At 33.8% G+C, this 22,941-nt stretch overlaps 1 protein-coding gene across 1 annotated transcript; it reads left to right on the top strand.

Annotated features, from left to right (window-relative positions):
* Positions 1–5,550: 5,550 nt before the first annotated feature.
* Positions 5,551–17,538, top strand: LOC134232489 (monocarboxylate transporter 12-B-like). Its single transcript, XM_062714451.1, has 7 exons — positions 5,551–5,694; positions 6,772–7,074; positions 12,248–12,391; positions 13,447–14,247; positions 16,519–16,788; positions 16,922–17,047; positions 17,137–17,538. Exons 1-7 carry the CDS (start codon positions 5,637–5,639, stop codon positions 17,331–17,333), a joined length of 1,899 nt encoding a protein of 632 aa, XP_062570435.1. The 5' UTR covers positions 5,551–5,636; the 3' UTR covers positions 17,334–17,538.
* Positions 17,539–22,941: the final 5,403 nt, after the last annotated feature.

The raw sequence follows: 22,941 nt of genomic DNA, 5'->3' as shown, positions 1-22,941 counted from the left end.
TAGTTACATGTATCATTGTGGGGTTTTTAGTAAACTTTATCCTCCGAATGAGACGTATGTGGTCAAGATTTTTCGTTATGTAAAAAGTACTTATCATGATTCTAAATATTTGTAATGTAGTGATCCTTGTTAATTGACCTCTAGATTTACATAACGAACAGTATTCAACCTCAAAAGTCTATTCAACAATACAAAATCGGAGCAGAGCAAACACGACTTGAGAAACATCAGAGGTAGGATCAGGTGCCATGGAGGAGTGAGCATCCCCTGCCGACTGGTCACACCCGCCGTGTGCTCCTTGTCATGACCGGAAAATAACGGGAAATCCGTTGTTAATTCAGTGTGTAAATAATGGACTAACAATTAGTATGAAAACGTCAGTCAGCATTTGATTCAATGATAAATTGTATGTGCTTAAATGGTCATTCATAACACTAATGAAATGATGACTTTAACCGAGACTGTGGATATTCTTGTTTCATCGACTTGTTTGTCAGTAATTTACCTCCTTTTAGAAATTTTACATACGTAGAGCATGCTCTTTTGTATCGAATACAAATACAAATTCGATAACTTATTCATAGCGACAACATTTTTCTAATATCAGATAATGAAGACATTTTAAGAACCCTTTTACACCTGGTTTTCATCAATGATTTTAACAAATTGTCATTATAATGGATTGTTTGGTTAAAATCAGCTGAGAGATATAAGCTCCGTATGCAGATGATGAAGGTATATCGCTGCATAAGTAACGGAAGTTGGCGATTGAAAAGTGAAAGTCATCGCGTTTATCATATCCGATTTGTTAATGAAATATCTCTGATTTAGACATCCTTCTTAATATATCAATACACCACCACTTGCTTTTAGTCTACACCTATACTAGACACTCGGGGTCGTTGAGTAGCGAGGGATCATTTTCGATTCAACAAATGCTGCACCAAGGGACCTTGGTTTATAGGACCGGTCTCCACGTCCTAGTTATAGGATTCGAACTCGCGACTCTAGACTAAACACTCAAACCATGCACTGCGACGGAGCGACTAATTAATGATAGGAGAAATAGGACAATTAACAATTCAGTTTTAAAAACAACATAAAATGATACATATGGGATGCATAAGACTTATGTACTTAGTACATTTACATCATCCAAATTCCAAAACTATACCTTTAAATCATTTTCGATTCGACATACATTTTTGTATGATACTAGCAAGTTCTCTTTTCTTTATTTCATTTTTAATTTTCTTTGTTGTTGTTTGGTTGATTGAGTAATATTTGTCTACTTGTTTTCTTTTAATGATAAGATCTATACATATAGATTAATGCTTTTTCAAGTTTGCAATTTAAGTATTCCAGAAAATTACGTAATGCATAAGTTACATTATTTTTTAATTAAAAAGTAAACAATAATCTTCAGTTGTTGGAAGTATTGTGTAACTTACGAATATATTACGTTCACTATTTGTAAGTGACCTTTGCATTCTCTTTTATGATTTGCAGTAATCTCCGTGTGTTTGCCCCAGAATTACCATTGTTTCTGAATTCATTGTTGTATTGTGCTTGTAATTAATGTAAACACTTCTCCAGCCTCTCGACATTCACAATTCATACAGTGTAGCTTTTTTATGCAATGCTTTGACTAACGATTACAAAGGTTTTCCACTAAAATATTAATATTTAAAATTACCTTTGCTTTAACTGTTCTCAATAATTAATCTTCAACGATACCTATTATATTTAAAATTACCTTTGCTTTAACTGTTCTCAATAATTAATCTTCAACACAGAGCCAGATTAAAACATCAGTTGCGTATATTTTTCATTTACTAACTTTCTTAGTTTTCAGTTCCATTTTAATGACGATATATAGTGTTGCTTCCTAGGAAAGATTTGATAGCGTTTACCTAGGTGTAGAAAGTGAAGATTGCAACAATGATTTATCTAAGAAAAAATTTGAATCTTCTGAAAAATGATTAGGGTGGAGAGGGGTTTAGATGTACAGATGCGTTATTATCTTTGTTTATGTGTTTTTTTTTATATACAATCCAGTCAACTAAAGCAAGCAAAACACTCAAGCTGCACAGTACTTAAAGACAATGTCCATTTAAAATCAGTAACTGTACTTCTGACTTAAATACCCAGCTACTTTGTACAGGGGGGAAAAATTTGTTTTGGTTTGATACTCCACCAATTGCTGGTATTGAAAATATATTAGTTTGTATTGAAGCACAGGCCTTTGGATCGCTTAAAAAACTGTGTTTGTAAACACCTCAATTTTTTTTCTAAGCGATCTAAAGGCCTGTGTGTTGAAGTTACAAATTTGGCATACATATGTCGGTATAATTAATTGTTTGATTCGAAATTTTTTTCACTCCTGTAGATGCATATCTTTACATTGAAAAATAGGTAGCCCGTGGGGCGCAGTGATTAGAGCGTCTGCTTCAGAGACGCGGGGTTTGAAGTTGATTCTTACGTCGCGGGTTCGAATCCCACAGTGGGACTTGGAAACCGGTCCTTCGGATGAGGCCGTATAAACCGAGGTTCCGTGTCGCAGTAGATGCTGGCACGAAAAAAAAAGATCCCTCACTGCTCAATGGCACTACCGAGTATACGAACAAACTCGTCGCTCTTAGTGATCATTTTATAATTCATTATTACATAAAAACCATACGTATCAAACACAACTGTAGTTACCGGTCGGATGCTCACTCCCGCATGGCACCTGATCCCACTTCTGATGTTTTGGAGGTCTGTGTTTGCTCCGCTCGTATTTTGTAATGCTTAATGGACTTTTGCGCTCGAACACTTTCTTTATCACCACATATTTCATTTAGTGGGGCGGTGGTCATATCTACTGCATCCCAAGTCAGTAAAATGTTTTAAAATGTACGTTTACGGCAACGGTAAGACCAAAGTCACAATGTCACAATTTAGAGAAATCTAAAATCTTAATTTGCGAATTCAAAAATCGGAGCATATTGGTTTTCATCATGGAAGTAGTCGTAGGACATCTTGTGGCAATAACCAATTAAAAGTTTAAATTATTTTTATTCAATACTTATATTGCAGGATGTTTATAAATACCCTAGCATAAATATGTACTGAAATAAATATTTAAGTCAAAAGGAAAACACGAGATATAACAGCTCCATTTTTTATAAAATAAAATAAAAATTATTTAAATAATTATAGGAATGTACAGCATATAATTTTAATATAATGAAACCTAAGCCTCGGTATAAGTAATACAAAATGTTGCTACAAATTAAAATATCCGTAATTTATATCCTTATGTACTTATGTAACTAACATAGTGCAAGGAACGCTCTGTCAAAGACTTCTTCCTTTAAAGTCAACATGAACTTATTGACGCGATGTATGGTAGAACAGATTCTTTTCCTGTATTCTTCTGAAGTCCAGAATGTAAGTGATTTTTTTCGTTTTTACTTCTTTGGAGTATTTTTTTTATTTCCATTACATGAAAAAAAATTTTTTTTTAAAGTTTTTGCTAATTTAATAACATATCTTCTCCTCGGCCAGAAAGGATAGAACTCGTAAAAATTAATATTCAATTTTAAAATTCTAACAATAAACCTTGAAATTGAAATTATTTCGGCAACAATTTTTATTTCATGTATCTAAATATAACTCGACGTACTTTGAATTCTTAGAATCTGTATAGTAAAAAGTACTTGTAAAATACCAAAAATAAATACATTTTAATAATACATTTTTTTGAAAAATATGATTTCCTTTTAACTAGTCTTTGTTAGGCAGATTTAAAGTTAGAAGTGATCTATTCCAAATTCCAATACCCGGTACCTAAATTAAAGGTTTTAATGTTAAATACATGCATATTTATTGATTAATTTGTAAACAAAAGTTGTATATCCTGGTGATTTCCTTCGCATTTTATAGAAATATACCAGAAATTTGATCTTTTCCATATCTGATATGAAGTGAATTGATAAACTGTGAAATAACATGGGGTAAGTACATGTACACATTATTTTATAAATTCAGAGAAATTTTTGTGACAAAGTTTAAAACATTACACGGGCTAAAATATATCAATATTGTTTGGGACAATTTTCGAAAAATAAATGAGTAGTTTGCAACACAGCTACTCGAACAAGGATGTCTGGAACGAAAAAAAAGTATCGCTAAGCGCAGCAGAGGTTGATAATGGTATTGATGGGTGAAGATGTTCAATGTTACACTCAACTACATGCAATATTTATTATACTGAATGTTCTATAAAAATACATATAACAGTTAACCCTGTATGCATAATATCTGCGCATTCACTATTTTAAGGAATATCACAAGCTATGTTTACTGTTGCTGTGCTGGGGGCGTGGCTTCATCGTTTAGCATGTAATAGTGATTTTCAACAACAATTTCCCGAGTAATCAGATTTTTATTTACCTGAAAGAATATTATTGGATATTTCCGTTATTTCCCGATCATGACAAGGAGCACACGGGTGTGTGACCGGCTGGCAATGTATGCTCACTCCTCCCTGGCACCTGATCCCACCTCTGTTGTTTTGCCCTGGTCCTATTTCGTATAGTTTTATGGACTTTTGATCATGAATACTGTTCGTTATCTCCATATGTTTCATTGATAAATACATACTGTGTAATAAATTTAAGTGTTTGGCACATCCCTTATTATTCGACTCTATTACACTTTCTTTAAAACTGTAACTTTTAAATCTTGCTATAAGCTCAATAAATGAATAATGTAAGTACTCAGTCGTAATGGAATCTTGTTTTAATTTAATTTCTTGAAACGTTTTAGCAGCATTCACATAAGCCCTGTTTCTCAAGTTTCCTTACAACATTAGGGCATTTTTATATATGATCATACGCCACAACGTTAAGGAAAAAGAATTATTCAATCTTCATCCTTCTCAGATTATGCGCTACCCTTTCCTACTGTACACAGCATATATATATTCAGGAACGTGTGTTATATCGATATTACCGATATATTGACTAAAGTCACATTAAGCAGGATATAATTTTTGTATCTATGCATTAGTCATTATATAAAACTATCATATATGCTTAAAAAATAAATCTCTGCAATTTTTTTCTTTGTTATACCAGCACTTCACATAGTATTTTTAAGAGCAACAAACTTTTACATGCATAAATGGATTATGTAAATAAAAAATATAGGTATTCAATGATGAAAACTTTCCATGGTGTGAACCTATAATTATAATGGACTCTCCTTCCATATACTTTTTAGTCATTGCTCAGCCACACAAATACTTAATTTGGTCCCAGTCCTTGGACTTTTTGTGTATTTTATATTGTATTGTTTCATGTTCATAATGCAGCAAACCATAAATTGATTCCCAGTTTTAGATAACTCGATGATATGAAATGGACAAACATATTTTTGATATAAATATTTACTTTACACTGACCCAGAATAAGTAGTACAGAAAAACACGAAACGTGTCATTCGGTAACAACCTGTTTTGAGATCGCCCCTGATGTAGCACGCTATTTACAGAACGAACAGCTGATCGCAACGTGCTTTTTGCTCAACGAACGAGAGAAGCACATCTCTTAGCTTTTGTGACAAGAAAATAAGTGTTTCTGAATATTGTCATGGCTATCGACAAATTTGGCGGAGAGGAAGAAGCTGCGAACGGCCGGCGATATAGCGGTAAGGTTTGGTGCTGCTCATTTAAATTCGCACTTTTCAACGTCTTCATCCGTTTGAAATCTGATAGTGGACGCTGTCAAACGAAGTCAGTTCTGATGTAAATACAAATTGGATTCAACGTTTTATACGAATTCAAAAATTGTTATACCCTTTCTACAAGAAATTGTATGTATGTCAGTATGTTGTAAATTCAAAGATGATGATATACCAATACCTGCATGTATTTAGAAAACATGTACTTTTGTATGCTTTGATGCAAAATCATCCATCTGAATTGTCAGCAACAGTCTATTTTACCGATCAGGTGGTTAACCCATTGTTTGAGAAAGGTACACATTCGGGGAAAGTTTAGGAGAAGCATATCATTGTGATGATATATTTCTCACCAATTAATTTTACAGTGATTGCAAGACAATATATTTTAAATCTGAATTGATGTGTGCTTTGTAAAAAATGAAGATTATTTTGTTTGTATGAACTTTCAACTCTATCGCACAAAATCATTAAAATGCATCAGATCTTGATTTAAAAATTCCTTTTAAACTTTAAGCAAATCTCAACTTTTTCCTCTTACTTCTAAATAATAAGGTTTGAGTGTGATAAATTAAGTCGGAAATATTTCAATGTACCTACACCAGTAAGACATATGGGAAACTGACAGTAATTACTTCCGCAGTTATCATTCATTGGCCTAGTTGCTGCTGGTTTAGTGCGGGAAAAGGTCGACACGAACAAATTGTGTGATCCCCAGAATCGGGAGACAATGGAAGAATTCTCATCCCGTGTGTCAAGGTTTTGGCAATCTTGTCTGCGAACTAGTGTGCGCCAGTAACATATACGTATTAGAATCCTACTGTCACGTGCAAATGAAGCTTGTGCAGAGAATGTAAAAATCTCGGGTATAAAAGTGTTTCCTGAAATGAGAAAAAGCAATACTTTTCCTTACAAACATCATTCGACTGATTGTCTTATTGAAAATGTATGTACAGTTTAAGATGCATCAATGGTTGAAAATATATTATATATATATAACATTTTCTTGTTATATATTTTCTTCTTTTATTATTTGAAAAATAGGTGATAATGAGCTGAAACGAATGAGTGAAGTCCTGAAGTTAATAGAAATGAACAAGAGAAACGAATCCCAGAATTCCTCGGAAACACAGAGCACGCGCTCGGAGCAGACGACAGATACCTTGGCGCTGGATGGCGGGTGGGGATGGTTGGTGTGTCTGGGCAGCTTTGTCATCAACTTCATCCTTGATGGGACCATGTTCTCCTTTGGGGTAATGTTGATTACCCTTCTGGAGTATTTTGGCGAGTCCAAAGCAAAGACATCTTGGATTGGTTCTGTCCTCCTTGGTTTAAGCATGATATTAGGTAAGTTTGTCCTAATAATTTCGTATTAGAAAAACATCAACATCTCAAAACGATCTTCTTCACAGTAATCATTAGACTCCGGAGGTTAACCGATTCAAACTGTTAAGGCTGGCTCACTTACGGATATATATGTGTTGGCCAATTTTTTTTTCGCAATTTTGCACGATAAACTGGATTTATGCAGTGGATTAGGTTTGCACAGAATGTTCCAACTGTCTTTTTGACATTTTCTATTTAACAATTAATTATATGCATTACGACTACTTTAAAGTAGTCATAATGCATTTTTTTATAAACAGAAACTATGTCAGACACAAATCATTTCTATTGTGTCTTGATTTCTAAGTGATTTTTGTAGACCTTAAATACACTTGTCAAAGTTTCCCATTTCAGTAGGATTGATCAGGTAGAGAGAGAGCAAAAATTAACAATTCTCTTTAATTTAGATTATAACAACAATTTAAAAATGTTATATTGGTACCAGAAATGAACCAAAAAAACAAACAAAACAACTACAAACTTTTTACCGTATAATCACTAAATTTCATGGGGAAAGGGGGGGGGGGGGGTTAATTTTCGTTGTTTTCTTGGAATCGAGAGACCCAAGAATTTATGACAACCACGAAATGCAAAATTTCATATGCATTACTACTAAACATTTTCCAAACATGAAATAAAATCCCCACAAATCAATATTATTTCCTCAAACCTCGAAAATTTGACCCCTTGAAAATGTGATTTTACAGTATGCACGAGCATGCCCTTTGATTTCATTAAAGCTTTAGGAAAATTGAGCACAGCAAGCAAAGGACAAAAAATGAACAATAATTTGCATGAAATGTTAATATACTAGTATACAAACAGAAAGGATGGATTATATCCTAGGCTTTACAGCGTTATAAAGGTCTTTTCTAATTATTTGTAACAGTGTTGAAATTCCCCCTATTATGTCAGGTTCGTTAAGTGTACCAAAACAACCTTCTGAGTATCCCTACTTCTTTGTTTGCTTTACTTTAAAATCGGTGATGTTACGTTCATAAACACGAAAATACATACCTGAAAATAAAAGGCATAATATTTTTATTTGAGGGTGACATTCAAAGTCATGGGTGTTGTCGCATCCATTCAAGCATCCAAAGTAGAAAAAGAAAGAAAGGACGCATGGGCGTAATAATAATAATATAATCCAGAAGATGCAGTAGTTGTAAAGCTGTGAAGGATTGGTCTTGTTTTTCTTGATTCTGCTCGAACGAGACCGATTCCTACTGGAATTTGGCCTTGCTTAGTTCACGAGTGACATGTCTACTTGAGGACATGTTAAATATTTTCTCAGGACACTTGACCCCAAATACTGGAAAGTTTGTTATACATGACGCCTACAAAGGATGCTTACAAACAAAAATATTTTTACTTGTCAGAGAATTCTTTTATGGTCATATAGTCTCAGAAAAAAGTATAAAAATGTAATCACATGTACATGTATCATATTGACGAAATAATCTCTTTTTACATTAATTAATTTAAATATAATTTGATGTTTTTTCTTGTAAGTGATCAAGATAATTTCTTCTTTTTTTAGTGCTTTCCATAATGTAAAACAATATTTTGTAGTTTGGTGTGAAGTAAAACAAAAATGCTTAATAATATATGCATGTACGTGGACAGTATTTGGCATACGCTGTGTGTCAGTGTATCATTGTACAAAAGCTATCATCATGGTGATGTACATGTTACATAGATCAAGAACCATGGCTATACTTCTTTCTGTTCCTCAGACGTTTAAGGTTATAGAATATGGAGTTTTTAATCTTTAATCATTAAACTATTTTACATTTGAATTTTAATAAGGGTTTCCTAAAAACTGTCAGGTGATTCAATGTTATTAACCCTGATCATTGCTGTATACTGGATCAAGTTTGAACGTATTTACAATATTGACCTCTTAAATCTTGTCCTCACACTCTCACATTATAGTTTTGCTACGAAACGGAGTTGTCCTTTAAAAGTTTGTTACCCTTAATATCCTTCAAAATCTTAGTTTCAGGTAGGGATAAATTCCTAAATGATAAACTATCAAGATCACAGCGGTGGAATGCATTGATAGCTCTGAATTTTATTTTTTATTTGCATTTGTTCAGGACATTGTACTTTATCCTGTGGAGAGCTAAAGATCATTAACAGCTCTAGCGTTCCTAATCTTAGTAGACAATGGAATAAACCAGCATTTGTAATACTTTGAAAATAGAACGATCTTATAGTACCGAATAAATTTACATTCCTGGTTTTTTTTAATATTCTAATTTTTTCCTTACAAATTAGCATTTGCTTCATCATTACCAACTGGTGAGCAGACCTATTCTTTATTTCATTTCCTACCTCGAACCTCTGTAAAGTATAATACTGGATATTCTTTCTCAAAAAAGTCCTGGCTAGAAGTATCAACACAGTTAAGTTGCTGATATTCATTTTACAGTAAGCGAATATGATTATAAAGCATTCGTTATAAAGGGACTTAGACACAGTTTCAACTGAATTTCTTAAACCAAGAAGATGGGTGGATAAGGCGAGCGAAGTACCTGTAGTGCGACAGATAAGAACTGAAAATTTTAATCTCAATTCAATCCAAATTTCATTTGATATTTCATCTAATATTAAAGTATTCTTTATGAAAAACCTCTACAATTTACAAAAATATCACAAAAGAAGTATGAAAAAGCTTACACACACTAAAAAGAACAAAAACGATCATTTTCTCTTACTTTAACAACATTTTTCAATATGAGTGGGTCTTCGCTCCATTTTTTTGAAAGATAATCCTAAAAGTTTGCATTAATACACATAATATTTTTTGATTTACAAAAACATGGAGCGAAGATCCATTATACCTTAAAAGAACACTTATGACACAACATTCGCACCTTTTCGAGAAATACTTCAAGTCCATTAAGTCGCGGGTCATATCACAAACATGATTTAAATGCCCAAAATCACCATGAGTGATGTAGCATAGTGGTTAACGCGTTAGTCTCAAAGCAGTATGCTATTGATATGTCGGATTTTTATTGCTAGGGTTCGAATCCCACGAATACCATGTATTAATTTTATGAAAGAAAATTTTTTTGCGAGATTTTTTTTTCTGTCAGAATATTTTTTTTCTCATAATTTCAAAAAATTCAATAATTAGAAGTTAATTGAAATACTCAATTCACATACAGAATATGATTTCTTAATATCGGACGCTATAGGCATTCTGCCCGCCTTGTTCCCCCATCTTCATAATGCATACAATTCCTTACTAAGGCATCATCTAATGATCAGCAAAAACGTGAACATCATTTATTGATTAACAAACGAGATAAAAAACTTAAATTTCTTCAAAATGTAAACAAGGCTCGTACCTTGTTTTTTGTTTATGCATGTAGAAAATATCAATTTATAACAAACTGAAATTCAGCAAATCACTAGAAACTGTCTAATTGTATTTAGAATTAATTCTTTATTGAAATTATCTGCTTTGAACGAATTATATTAGTATATTAATCTATGCATTACAAACAAAAACAGACACGGATCCTGCTTACATAACATAACATTTGGGGCTCTAAATTTATCCTGTATCCCGACAACTGAAGTTAACATTTTTGATGATCATTAGAAAGACCTTAGTTAAATTATCTGTAAATATGGGAAAATACATTTGAAAAACTTTTAAATTAGCTAAAACTGTGTCTATGCCCCTTTAATTATGAGCTAAAACAATCTGTCTGATCTGTGGGTTTGATTGTTGTCCGTGTATCCGTTAGGTAAGTATTCTTGTTCGTCTCCCTAGAGAATTTTTCACTCATATGGAGATGCCTCCACTTGCCGTTGGAGGGCTACAGTTGTTGTCCTATACTTGGCAGTGAGGGATCTTTTTCGTGCCAGCACCTACTGCAACACGGGACCCCGGTTTATACGGTCTAATCCGAAGGACCGGCCTCCACGTCCCACAGTGGAATTTGAACCCCCGACGTAAGTATCAACTTCGTATTCCGAGAGGTACATAGTGCCATTGTGCACCTCCTATTTTACTTTTCGATCAGACACATATTTTGGGTTTCCCTTAGCAAAATATTGACACTTCCTTTGCTTCTATAATATTGAAGGGTACCCATCTCATATCAGCAACTCGTCCTTACCACTGAATAAAATTTAATGATACTTTCACAGATTCTTATTACATAATGCCATTGTGTACTTCCTTTTATACTTTTTGATCTGACACTTTTTTCGCGTCTAAAGAGCAAAACATGGACTTTGCCATTATAATCATATGGGGGCTGGAGGCGAGGGTATCATTCAGTGAGCTATGTGCACACAGTACCTCTAGTTCAGTTTTAGTTTTAGATAAAGGGTTTGGATTTCAATAACACTGCCTCTTGAGGGTCCGGGAAACTTTCAGAACTTCACCTCTATTCCTAAACATCTGCATGTACAGAAGTCTCACAGCAGAAAAAATCTTTTGTATTTAAAACTCTTTAAAACAAGACACAAGAAAACTTGGTCTCGGGCAGCAGTCAGTAAGGGTGTTCCAAACATTGTATGGTTAATTTTGTCTGTATATTGTTTAAAGTCTTTATAGAGATGCCACCACTTGTCGGTGAAGACCTGTAACCTTTGACGTATGCTCGGGAGTCAGGCCATTGAGCAGTGAGAGATCTTTTTCGTGCCAGCACCTACTGCGACACGGGACTTCGGTTCATGCGGTCTCATCCGAAGGACCAGTCTCCACGTCACATAGTGGGATTCGAATCCGCGACGTAAGGATCAAGTCCTACGCTGCGACTCGACAGCAGACGCTCTAATTATCCAACGCGCCACGCGCTATTCAATGCAGCATCTCTTTAAGTAAAACTTAACTTCCTCGATTTGAAATATGGTTAAATTATGTAAAAACAACCTTGATAGGCAGCTAACCGTCAAAGCAGATAATTATATAAACCTCTTGTTTACTGTGATAAATTGTATTTAAAATTCTTTTCATGTCAGGAAGTTTGAATTCCTTTAATTAACGTGAATACTTCGATGGAGCTGTATCAGCAAGTCTAAGTTTGTTATCTGACCTACCTCCGATTATGACACTTTGAGTGTAGTTATGAATGACTGATATAGATTTGTTTGCTTTATGTTTCAGGTCCGTTTGTTGGTTGGCTGTTGGATAGGTTCTCCATTCGGCAGGTGACCTTGTGTGGTGCCCTTGTGGCCGCATTCGGCTTTATCCTCAGCATGTTCGCTCCCAGCGTGGAAGTCCTCATATTAACTTATGGGGTTATCGGAGGTAACCGATAAATTTTGTACCTTTATGAACTAGAATAGAATGACCCAATTAAAAGTAACCCTTGGAACGAAATTGAAATTGAATTTTGTTTGTTTATTTATCTTCCCTTCAAGAATATTTCACTAGTATTGCGACGCAACCACGCACGTTCAAGTTCACGGCAGCAAATTTAAAACAGTACTTGGTACTTGTACGGCCTTTGAACAGCTAATGAGGGATCTTTTTCATGCCAGCACCTAAAACGACACGGGACCTCGGTATTAACAGTCTCGTACTGTGAACCACGACCCTCAGATTCAAACGCAGGACGTAAGAATCAACTCTTCAATCCACTTCTCAAGAGCAAACGTTCTAAATAATTGTGCTCCAAGCGGACGACTTAAATTGATTCACAAAGTATTTAAAGTGAATTTTCTCTGAACTTTAAGACAAGACCCGTGTATACAATTAATTTAAAATTATTAAAATGTGAAGAACATTCAGATCCCCTGTATGGTCTAAATGCGAAAAAGAAATGTTTTATTAATCAGAATACCCCGGTACATTGCCGTATTTGAAGCAGACATTATGCGATATGTAGTCAATTCCGAAGGGGAGTAAAACAATTTTTACAAACAATCATTCTCATAATGATGGGTAATTGAAGTAAAATCTTGTGATAAGGTAGGCTTATAGACCTAAGTGGACTATTTATCACTGATGTAGCGCACCATGTGCAGCACGCACGCTTCAGAATGCATGGCTTTTCACGTGGTAATTCATCGCTGAGCTGTTCGAAACGTGTAATCACTTGTCCGAAGAACGAAAATCTTTCATCATAAATGGAAGGAAAACTACTTCTGTATTGATACGTTATTTTGAATATCAGTTTACTTTTTGGTCGCACTTTTAAAAACATCTATAGCTTACCATTTGTAGAACTAAATATACTAATAACAATCCACAATAACAATGTTATTTCCCTGCACAGATCCTATTTGAATACTGTAAACATGACAAGAGGTTTAAATAGTTTCTTATGTCAAATTTTAGGGAATAGTATTTCCTAATTTCAGGAATTGGTTTTTGTATGATGTTTATTCCCAGCATTATTGTGGTTGGTTTATACTTCTGCCGCAAGAGGGCGCTTGCAACAGGGATAGCCATGAGCGGTTCCGGTGTGGGAACATTTGTATATGCATATCTTTCCGAGGCTCTGCTATCTGAATACAATTGGCGCGGGACAGTCCTAATCATGGCGGGAATTCTTCTCAACTGTGTCGTCTGCGCTGCTCTTTTCAGGCCCCTATCTAGCGAAGCAGTCAAGGGAAAGCAAAATGCTCCAAAACGAACCAAAATGTTCGATTGTGTACATTCCTTTGATTCAAAGGAATCTTCAAATAGTGACCTAAACACTCATTGTAAAGATATACAAGAAGGGATGGTGAACCTCAGGAATGGGTCTTTCTTATTTAATTCTACGTCAGTTCTAGATAGGGAAACTCCTGCCTGTTATTCATTTATAAAGAATAGTTCCAACCAAGAATCCAAACTTTCTTCAAGAAGAATGTATTCCAGTGCACATGCTCTAAATCGTCTGGACAAGCACCACGGATTGTTTAGACATGCAAACCCACTCGCTCGAAAAGACATTTTTTACAGTGGGAGTATCAAAAATATACCAAAAAGTTTCTCAAGCTCAGAATCGGCCAACAGCAACCGAACCTTTGAACTGTCTGAATTCGAAGTTGAAGTCAAAGAGGTCAAGGACGATTCAAGATGTGGCTGTCTACAGAATCTTGGAGGGACAATAGAACTATCGCTTTTTAAGAACAGCAAGTTTGTTCTCCTTCTCCTCTGTATGGTCCTTTGGACAGGTAATGTTAATAGACCTCAGTTAATGAAAAAATTCATAATTCACTTTCGTCATGAAGAAGGCAGAATACAAATATTACATGTAAAAAAAAAAAATTACTAATTGTCAAATTTGATTTCTAATTCGGAAGCAATGTTCTTTATTCTGTCTTCTACAAATAGCGCCTCCTTCCTATCTATGTAATTTTATAACCGCCTTTGCGTACTATTTGTTTTTTTTTTACTTCAAAGCACATAAAACAAAACATATTGGAATTGACCAAACAATATTGACCACTTTAAATTTTTTGGATCAAGACAAGTGTACATGACCATGCATCCAATATGTTCATGTTTAAAACGGATAATGCAGCTTCATGGCAATTAGGGCTGGGTATTAGCCAGAGATTTGAATTGCGATATATTGCAATATTTTTAGCAAACAAAATGACATTTTCTTGATAAGTAAGTAATCATTTATTATAGTGACATTGTGCATATAGACATTTCAATAAACATTGTAAACAAAATACGTCAAACTGAATCTGCACCCGGCCTATTGGACCTATAGGTCACTTTTTCTATTAATCACATTTATATAAATTTACAAAAAATCTTGTTAAATTTATCAATGTTATGCTCTGAAATACAATCATAAAACAACTTCTGTCTTACTGTTTGGCTTCATAACAAACATTTCTTACATTTATTTTTATATTTAATGATAAAATTCGATAATCTAAGCATATTGCCAGTATATCGATATTACAAAAATGTATTGCAATACGATATTTTTTGTCATTGTATTGCGTTATACGGAAATATCGATATTTTTGCCCAGCCCTAATGGCAATATCTATTTTGCATTTGCTTCGTGCAGTTCGTCTTTATTGTCAGTGTTTTAAGTGACATTGATGTTCATTTATTCATCAATAGTGATGTAGGTTTGCAGAGTGAATAAAGTAAATCTAGCATGCACTATGTGTAGAGTTTGTGTCGCAAACTTTTTTAATTAAGTAATAAAGTGGTAACATACATTCTTAAATGCACCGACATAAAAAATGAATAAACAAAATAAAATAAATTCTGTTTGAGACAAAATATTTAAGCCTCCATTTGGATATTTAGAATAACTGAATGCAGCTCACTTGTATGCACATAGTGATTATCTTTGTTAATGACATTTTTGTATTGTTTGACACATATTCACATGTATTTATCTCTAAGTTATTAATTCATTAAAACAGGAACAGGTAGGCTTTTTAAATTTAATTGATTTTTTTCTTATCTCACCAAATTTGATAAATTTGGGGAAAAAGTTCCTATATTTTAGTTACATGACTTAAGGGTTTTAATTTGGGAAATTCTTTTTTTGAATTAAATTACACTGTTTTCCCTACCTGTTCCAAAAAGTATATTTATTTTGTTATATATTATATGTTTTCTTTCAGACCTAGCTCTCTTTCAGTAACTTGTGTTTTTCAGGGGGTCGGGGCGCCGTGTGTGATAAGGTGGACAAATGGCTCCTCCTAGCCGTACATAAGGGGTAAATGCCAGGACGGTATATATGTCAGAAACACACAATTTGGGGGGGATCTCCTTAAATCTCTGTAAATGATTTGAAGTTTATCATGTATCATTTTGCGAAAAGGATACATTTTTTGATTTAAAAAAATCGACCTTCTTAGAACATTCATTTAATTGCTGATACCTGTGAAAAATTGTAATTCATGCTTGAAAGTTGTCAGTTCAATAGCATTCAGAATTGTGTATTAAATCTTCTTTATATTTGCATTCAATTTGCAATATTTCCTTGGACATTATGAAATTTTGAAAACTTCTAGAAGGAAAAATTATCATTTAGATCAGCGATTTTTTAAAGATTGTAATAAGCGTATGATCATTAGCAAACATAGTATAAAGCTAAATTCTGATTTTGAATGAAGAGGATTGGTTAAAGCAAAATTCAGATTATTATTTTTAAACTTAGTTACAAGTCTGCTAGTTTTTCTTAAAACCACTCGAAAGAAATATTGTCAAATTATATAGTTTATTTGCGTCAAGTTAGAAGGAAAAGCACTTTACATCACACTTTTGCTGTATTCTAGACTAGTTTAGATGGTTGTGATTATTTCTTTGTAGATGGTGTGTAATTTTTTTCCATCAAGAATTATGTTAAAATATTGTTGTGCAATATTTTTTTCTTTTAAGAACTGTTACTTTCGAAGAAATTTATAAATATTTCAGAGTGTACAAAAAGTGTTTAACATGGAACTCTTTTCCCCTTCTTACAGCGCAGTCCATAACCTTGACATTCTTACCTGACATGGCAGTCGCCAATGGGATACCACGTGATCAAAGTGCTAGCATTATATCCATTTGCGGAATTACGAATACGGTGGGACGGATCTTTGCAGGCTTTCTTACTGACACATTTCACGTCAGAAGCACCGTCATCTACTTGGTTGCTCTTTCAGTAGCAGCTGTTGCTAACTTCCTGTTTCCTTGGTGCTATAGCTACGCCACTATCTCTGTTTGTGCTGCAGTGTTTGGATTTTGTATGGGTAGGCATACAATAATGTTCACATCGATAGAATGCTTTAATGTTTAAAATTATTATTGATAATGTCAAAGGTTTGAAAAGTTGTGCGAATATTTTTAATAATAATTACGATAAAATTCTTTCTGGTTAATTAGCCAGTATCGTCTGCCTCCGTACCATTGTGATCGTGGAACAGTTGGGGATCCGGAGACTTACCAGTGCCTTCAGTATGATTGCCTTCTTCCAAGGCATTGCATTCATTCTCAACCCACCAGCCGCAGGTGAGTATATTAATTTTATATCACCGTGATTTCATTTTCTCCTTATTTAGAATGCTCAAAATTGTCAAACATTTTCTTTCCTTTCACAGGTTTTCTGTATGACTCCACGAGATCTTATTTGTATCCGTTTATACTGTCCGGAAGTATGTACGTAGTTGCGGCCCTTTCCTGCGCTGTTGTGTTGCTCAAACATTGTATTTCACCGACTGATACAGGGAAGGACAGTATATCTGTTGTGATTGAAAGCGAGGGAACATCCACAGACGAATCTCTACTCAATGTCTAATTAGAATACTAGTCTACTTTTAATTAGATCAATGTTTGATTTGTATATAAAGTGTAATATTTATTGAAACGAAAGTTACTTGGTTATTGTGATGAACAAGTGTATTATTGAAATATAGTTTATACATTTTGATGATTGATGTGTCCTTAGTGACGAATTCTTGATTTTGTCATATCTTTTAACTAAAATTGTATTTCTTTCTTGATTTCTATTTTCTTTCCCACTATGGGACGTGGAGAGCAGTCCTTCGGATGAGACCGTATAAACCGAGGTCCCATGTTGCAGTACTTACTGCCATTAAGCAGTTAGGGATCTTTTTCTTGACAGCACGTCAAGAAAAAGATCCCTAACTGCTTAATGGCAGTAAGTGCCTAGTATAAGACAATTTGCAGCTCTCCGCCGGCTAGTGGTGGCGTCTCATATGAGTGAAAAATTCTCGAGAGGGACGTTAAACAAAATACAGTCAATCTTTTTTTGGCAATCAATCAATCTTTTTTTGCATATGGTATTACAGCATCCCAATTGATCGAGAACGGTCAATATTTAACTGAGGAAATATGCTCAAAGAAAAAATTAATGTTTCAGGGATCTCAACAATGCATGTGGTCGATTATCAGCATTTCGTAAAATCTTTTGTCACTACATAACCTACATGTATCACTGGTTTTCAATTTAATCATCATACCATTAGTAAGTCATTTAATTCAAAACTAGATTGGATTTTCTTGAAAAGGGGAAGATTGATTTCATAAAAACCACAAACAATTCAATAATGTAAACAGCGCAGGAACATGGACCCCTGGACATTCCACAGGTGGGGTCTGGTGCCCAGAAGTAAACATCTGTTGACCGGTAACACCCGCCGTTAGGCCTATATATTTTTGTTCAAATATTAGATGAATATAGGATGAAGAGATATGAATTTGATGCTAATAAGGCAAGAATCTGAGGTACGTTCTTTTCCATAACAACGCTACCGAGAACTGAGCTCATTTGTTTATTATTAATATGACATCAGACATTTTTTTTAAAAATCACACTCGTGATCTGTCAGTGACATAAGCATAATTATTATATTTTTTAATTATAATATGTGATATTTGTAATTTTAATATTTTATTTTATGATATTTATAACATCATAATTATATTTTAATATCCCATAGAACCAAAATGAATTTGAACTACAATATATATATATGCTGTATTCCGAAAGTTCAGAAAAAAATTTACAAAGATACATAGCGGGTTCCAGTAAATGTTAAACCAAGTCTTTCTTTACTCCTCACTAAGTTATTAACAGTAGTGAAAGAGAAACTTCAAGAGCTGTGCAACAATATATTCAAGAAGTGGTGTAAATCAAATATGGATACTTAAAAATTCCAAGGAACTTTTGGACAATTTGAAATCACAAGATTTTACCAAAATCAGCAGCTTAAATACTTACGAATTTTCAACTTAATATACAAAAACTTCCCATTCACCACGGTAAATTAAAGTCCAGACTTTTTAATATCATTTACAGCTGCTTTTTCAATAAAAAATTAAACTCGTATTTTTACTTACCTTGTCTTTGGTCATTTGCAAAATTAATTTGTTAAAAAACATTCTGATTGCACACACAAGTACTCTGAAAAGGACATCAAAAAGATGTTTGAGTTTCTGATTGACAATATCTATGTTGTTTTTGGAGACCAGGTCTTCCAACAATCTATTCGAATTCCCTTGCTTACCAATTGCGCTCCGTTATTAGCAAACCTATTTTTGTATTCATGTGAAGCAGAATTTGTGCATAAGCTCATGCGTGAAAAGAACAAAACACTTGCTATGGCCTTCAACTCGACATTTAGATAATCGACGAAGTACTGTCATTTAACAATGGTAATAACCATTCTGGTGAGCTATATCCTGGTGAGCTTGAGATAAAAGATATCCACAGCGTCTGAAACATCTGTTTTATACTTGGATATTTTACTTGAAAAAGACGTTAATGGTTATCTCACAACCAAGCTCTGTGATAAACACGATGGCTTTAACTTTTCAACTCCCTTACTTATGCAGCAATATACCTTCATTACCTTCTTACAGAGTTGATATATCTCAGTTGATGTGAAACGCAAGAGCACACTCTACGTATTCTGAACAATATCTAAAAGATAAATTATTGACAAACAAACTGATGAAACAAGAAGTCTCGTTTAAAGTCATCATTTCGTAAGTTCTATGGTCAATACAATGACCTTGTCAGCAAATACAATTTATCATTGAGTCCAATGCTGACTGTCATTTTTCATACAACCTAGATAATTGTTAGTCCATTATTTATACACTGAATTGACGACGAACCGTTATTTCCCTATCATGACAAGGAGCGCACGGCGGTTGTGACCGGTCGGCAGGGAATGCTCACTCCTCCATTGCACCTGATCACACCTCTGATGTTTTGAAGGTCCGTATTCGCTCTCCTATTTTTTTTTTATTGTTTATGGATTGTTGATCTTGAATACTGTTCGTTAGCTCTCATCTGTCAGTCCTGTGTGTAGCCAGTTTTATTTTATTTCAAGTTTCTGTAATCATAATATAGCTAAAAAAAAAATCAATAAAAGCTAGGTGAGGAAAGTAGTTCCGATTGAAAAATTTATGGATTTGTAAACTTTTTTCTTGAATTTGTTCTGGTCCAAACGAAACACAGGGAATCAATAAATTAAATTAAGATTGGAATTATAGCGGTTTATAACTACGTGAAAAGAAAAGTTGACGGTTATCTCGATTGTCATACTATTTGGTTACATGTATTAGCTGGTTTTTGTCGTCTATAGTCAATAACACAAGATGTGACAGACACTGTGGTGTTTTATTTCAACATCACTGGGATACATATCATGTACATGTATATAAGTTGAAATTTCTACTCTAGTATTATTAATTGATGCACTTGTCCGTGATCTCCAAAAGCCTAGTTTTTGATTTATTAGTAAGATTGGTTGTTTGAAGTGTAGGAAAGTCACGTGTTTTGTTGTTATATACTTTTGAAAAAATGGTGATTTTAGTCCTTTAGAGTTTTTAAGTATCCACATTCAATTTACACAACTTCCAGCATATTATTCTGCAGTGCAGTGGCTCAGAAGTTTCTCCTTAACAGCAGTTTCTATTTCGGTAAGGAGTAAAGATAATGCTTGGTACTAAGCATATGCTGGACTATGCGGTGTACCTTTATTGGAAAGGATTTTTATGAAGTTTAGAAATTCAATTGAGTTAGGGTAGATCAAACTCCATTGCTTGACTGGAATGTTAAAATTAATAAACATATTCAAATGTGACGATGAAAAATTTCATCCTTGAAAAATGAGCTGTGTGTATATGGAGGATTTCCAGACTTGGGATTAAAACCGCGTTCTTTCAAAATATAGTCATAGTATTAATGAAGGCCTCAAGGTTGACAGGGGATGCTTACTTCCCTGAGGCAACTGATCCCACTCACTAGATTTCAAAGGGTCCGTGTCTTTAGCCCTGTTCACGGATTTGTAGTGTTTGCATTTTTGAGATCGATTACTGTTCGTTATATTTATTTTTCCGTTAAAGAAAAAGAGCATACAGCGGGTATGACTGGTCGACAGGGGATGCTCATTTCTCCATGGCACCTGATCCAACACAAGTTGTTTTAGAGGTCCGTGTTTCTGCTTGTTTGTTCTGCTTCTGATTGAAATTGTTTGAATTGACTGTTGAGCTGTTTGTTACTCCATTTATTACATTCATGGAATATGATTTTTTATATACAAAAACAAGAAAATACATTTTTTATATTCATTAAGAAAATATAATAAATACATTGACAACACACATTTTCTCAATCAGTATAAAACAGTAATGTTTAAAACTAAATTAAATGCACGATTAGACTCTCTAAAATTGGAAAATTGTCCAGCATACACAAGAGTTAATAATCAATCAAGTGCTCACAAAACATACATTCACAATGCTGATAATCTTTCACACGCATTAAAAAAAAATTACTTGTCAAGTACATGTAAAGAGTATTGAATACTTAAGAGCCATTCTCTGTAATGATTTGGAATTTTATATAGGAGCTGTGGCACGCATAGTCTCAGAATTTCTCCAAACTCTCTATGATAAAAGTCATTGATACCCTGAACTGAAATCAGGCAAAAATTGGTTGCTATGTTTTATAGTTACCATGGCAACATGTCTTAAAGTTCGAAAAATGGCATTTTTTAACATGTTTAGAACCCCATAGTTAACATTTGCGGCAAAGCAAACAATTGGCAATGACTGTTTCCAAAAGTTGAAGGTCAGATGTCTCAAATGCATGATAAACATGTTTGGTAAATCAACTATTACATACGTTACTATGGTAACAAAGTATTCAAAAGTAAAAAAAAATATTCATTGAATTATATAAAGTCATACACGTAAAAATAAAAAAACAATTATAGGATGAAATGTGACCAAATAATAGAAAAAGAGCCTTGAAACATATACCAAGAACAAAATATGATATTTCATTTTGGTTGGCAATGGTTGCCAAGGTTTTTATACCACAGAGAGCCTTCAAAGTAACACTCTGTTTGTTTAAATCTGAACCTATCTTTTAAAAAAGCACATTTCCTCATAACTAATGATCAATTTTTAAAGATGTTGGTGTGCTCCTAGTTTTCCCATTTGAAAAAATTCAGATTAGATTCTTTAAATAGAGCGTTGCTATGGAGATAAGCAGAAAATATATGCTTAAAAACCTGAAAAATATTTTCTTTCCTTGGATACGTACCCTTATATGTAGATTCCCAAAACTTTTATGATTGATATTTATTAACAGCTAACCTGACTTTTAATTTTGACTATCATCCAATCTCTAATTGGATGCAAGAAGTTGGCACACAGGGTTTAATATTGATATAAAGTTCACAAAATTGAACATTTTCCCTTCTTGGTTACCATAGCAACAGCGTTGTTTTCTTCATCAACTTTTATCAACATATGATATTCAACTTCAGTTCTAACAGATAAGTACTATTCAAGCTGAATCCTTTAATTTGTTTCTTGATTATATGGCAGTTTAATTCTTAATGCAGTGAAAAATAATTCACTTTTAAGCACTGGTACTTTGTTTCCATGGTAACACTGCAAAGTAGCAATTTTACCCAATTTTTCTTATGGTTTTGGTGTTGCAAGGTCCTAAGGATGCATATTTGCCAGTCTTGAATTTTCATGTTTTTCCTCAAGACAGTAGCATTAACCCAATCTTAGTTACTGGTTTTGCATAGTTACACTGTGTTACCATGGCAACCATAAAATTTATTTATAGAATAATATTGCTTATACTTGTATACTTAAGATCAAACATTTTTATTGTTTTTCTTAAGTCGATGATTGAGTTTTAGCATGTAACACCTACCATTAGTGAATATGGAGTGTTTTTCAGCATATTTCAGCATTTTAAATGTATTCCAAATGTACCCCTAGTTACCACTTGCTTAGAGATATATTCTAAACAGTTTCTTTACAGTATAAGTGACATCAAGGTGTCATGTTTTTGTTAGAATGGTTTGTTTGCTTTTTCTAGTTTTTATTAGGCCACAGTCAGGATTTAA

Source organism: Saccostrea cucullata, unplaced genomic scaffold (assembly GCF_032062105.1).
Source record: "Saccostrea cucullata isolate Sc308-1 unplaced genomic scaffold, CSIRO_AGI_Scuc_v1 ctg207, whole genome shotgun sequence".
Lineage (NCBI taxonomy): Eukaryota > Metazoa > Mollusca > Bivalvia > Ostreida > Ostreidae > Saccostrea > Saccostrea cuccullata.
The sequence above is the reverse complement of the archived record's forward strand: the minus strand, read 5'-3'. Positions and strand labels throughout refer to the sequence as shown.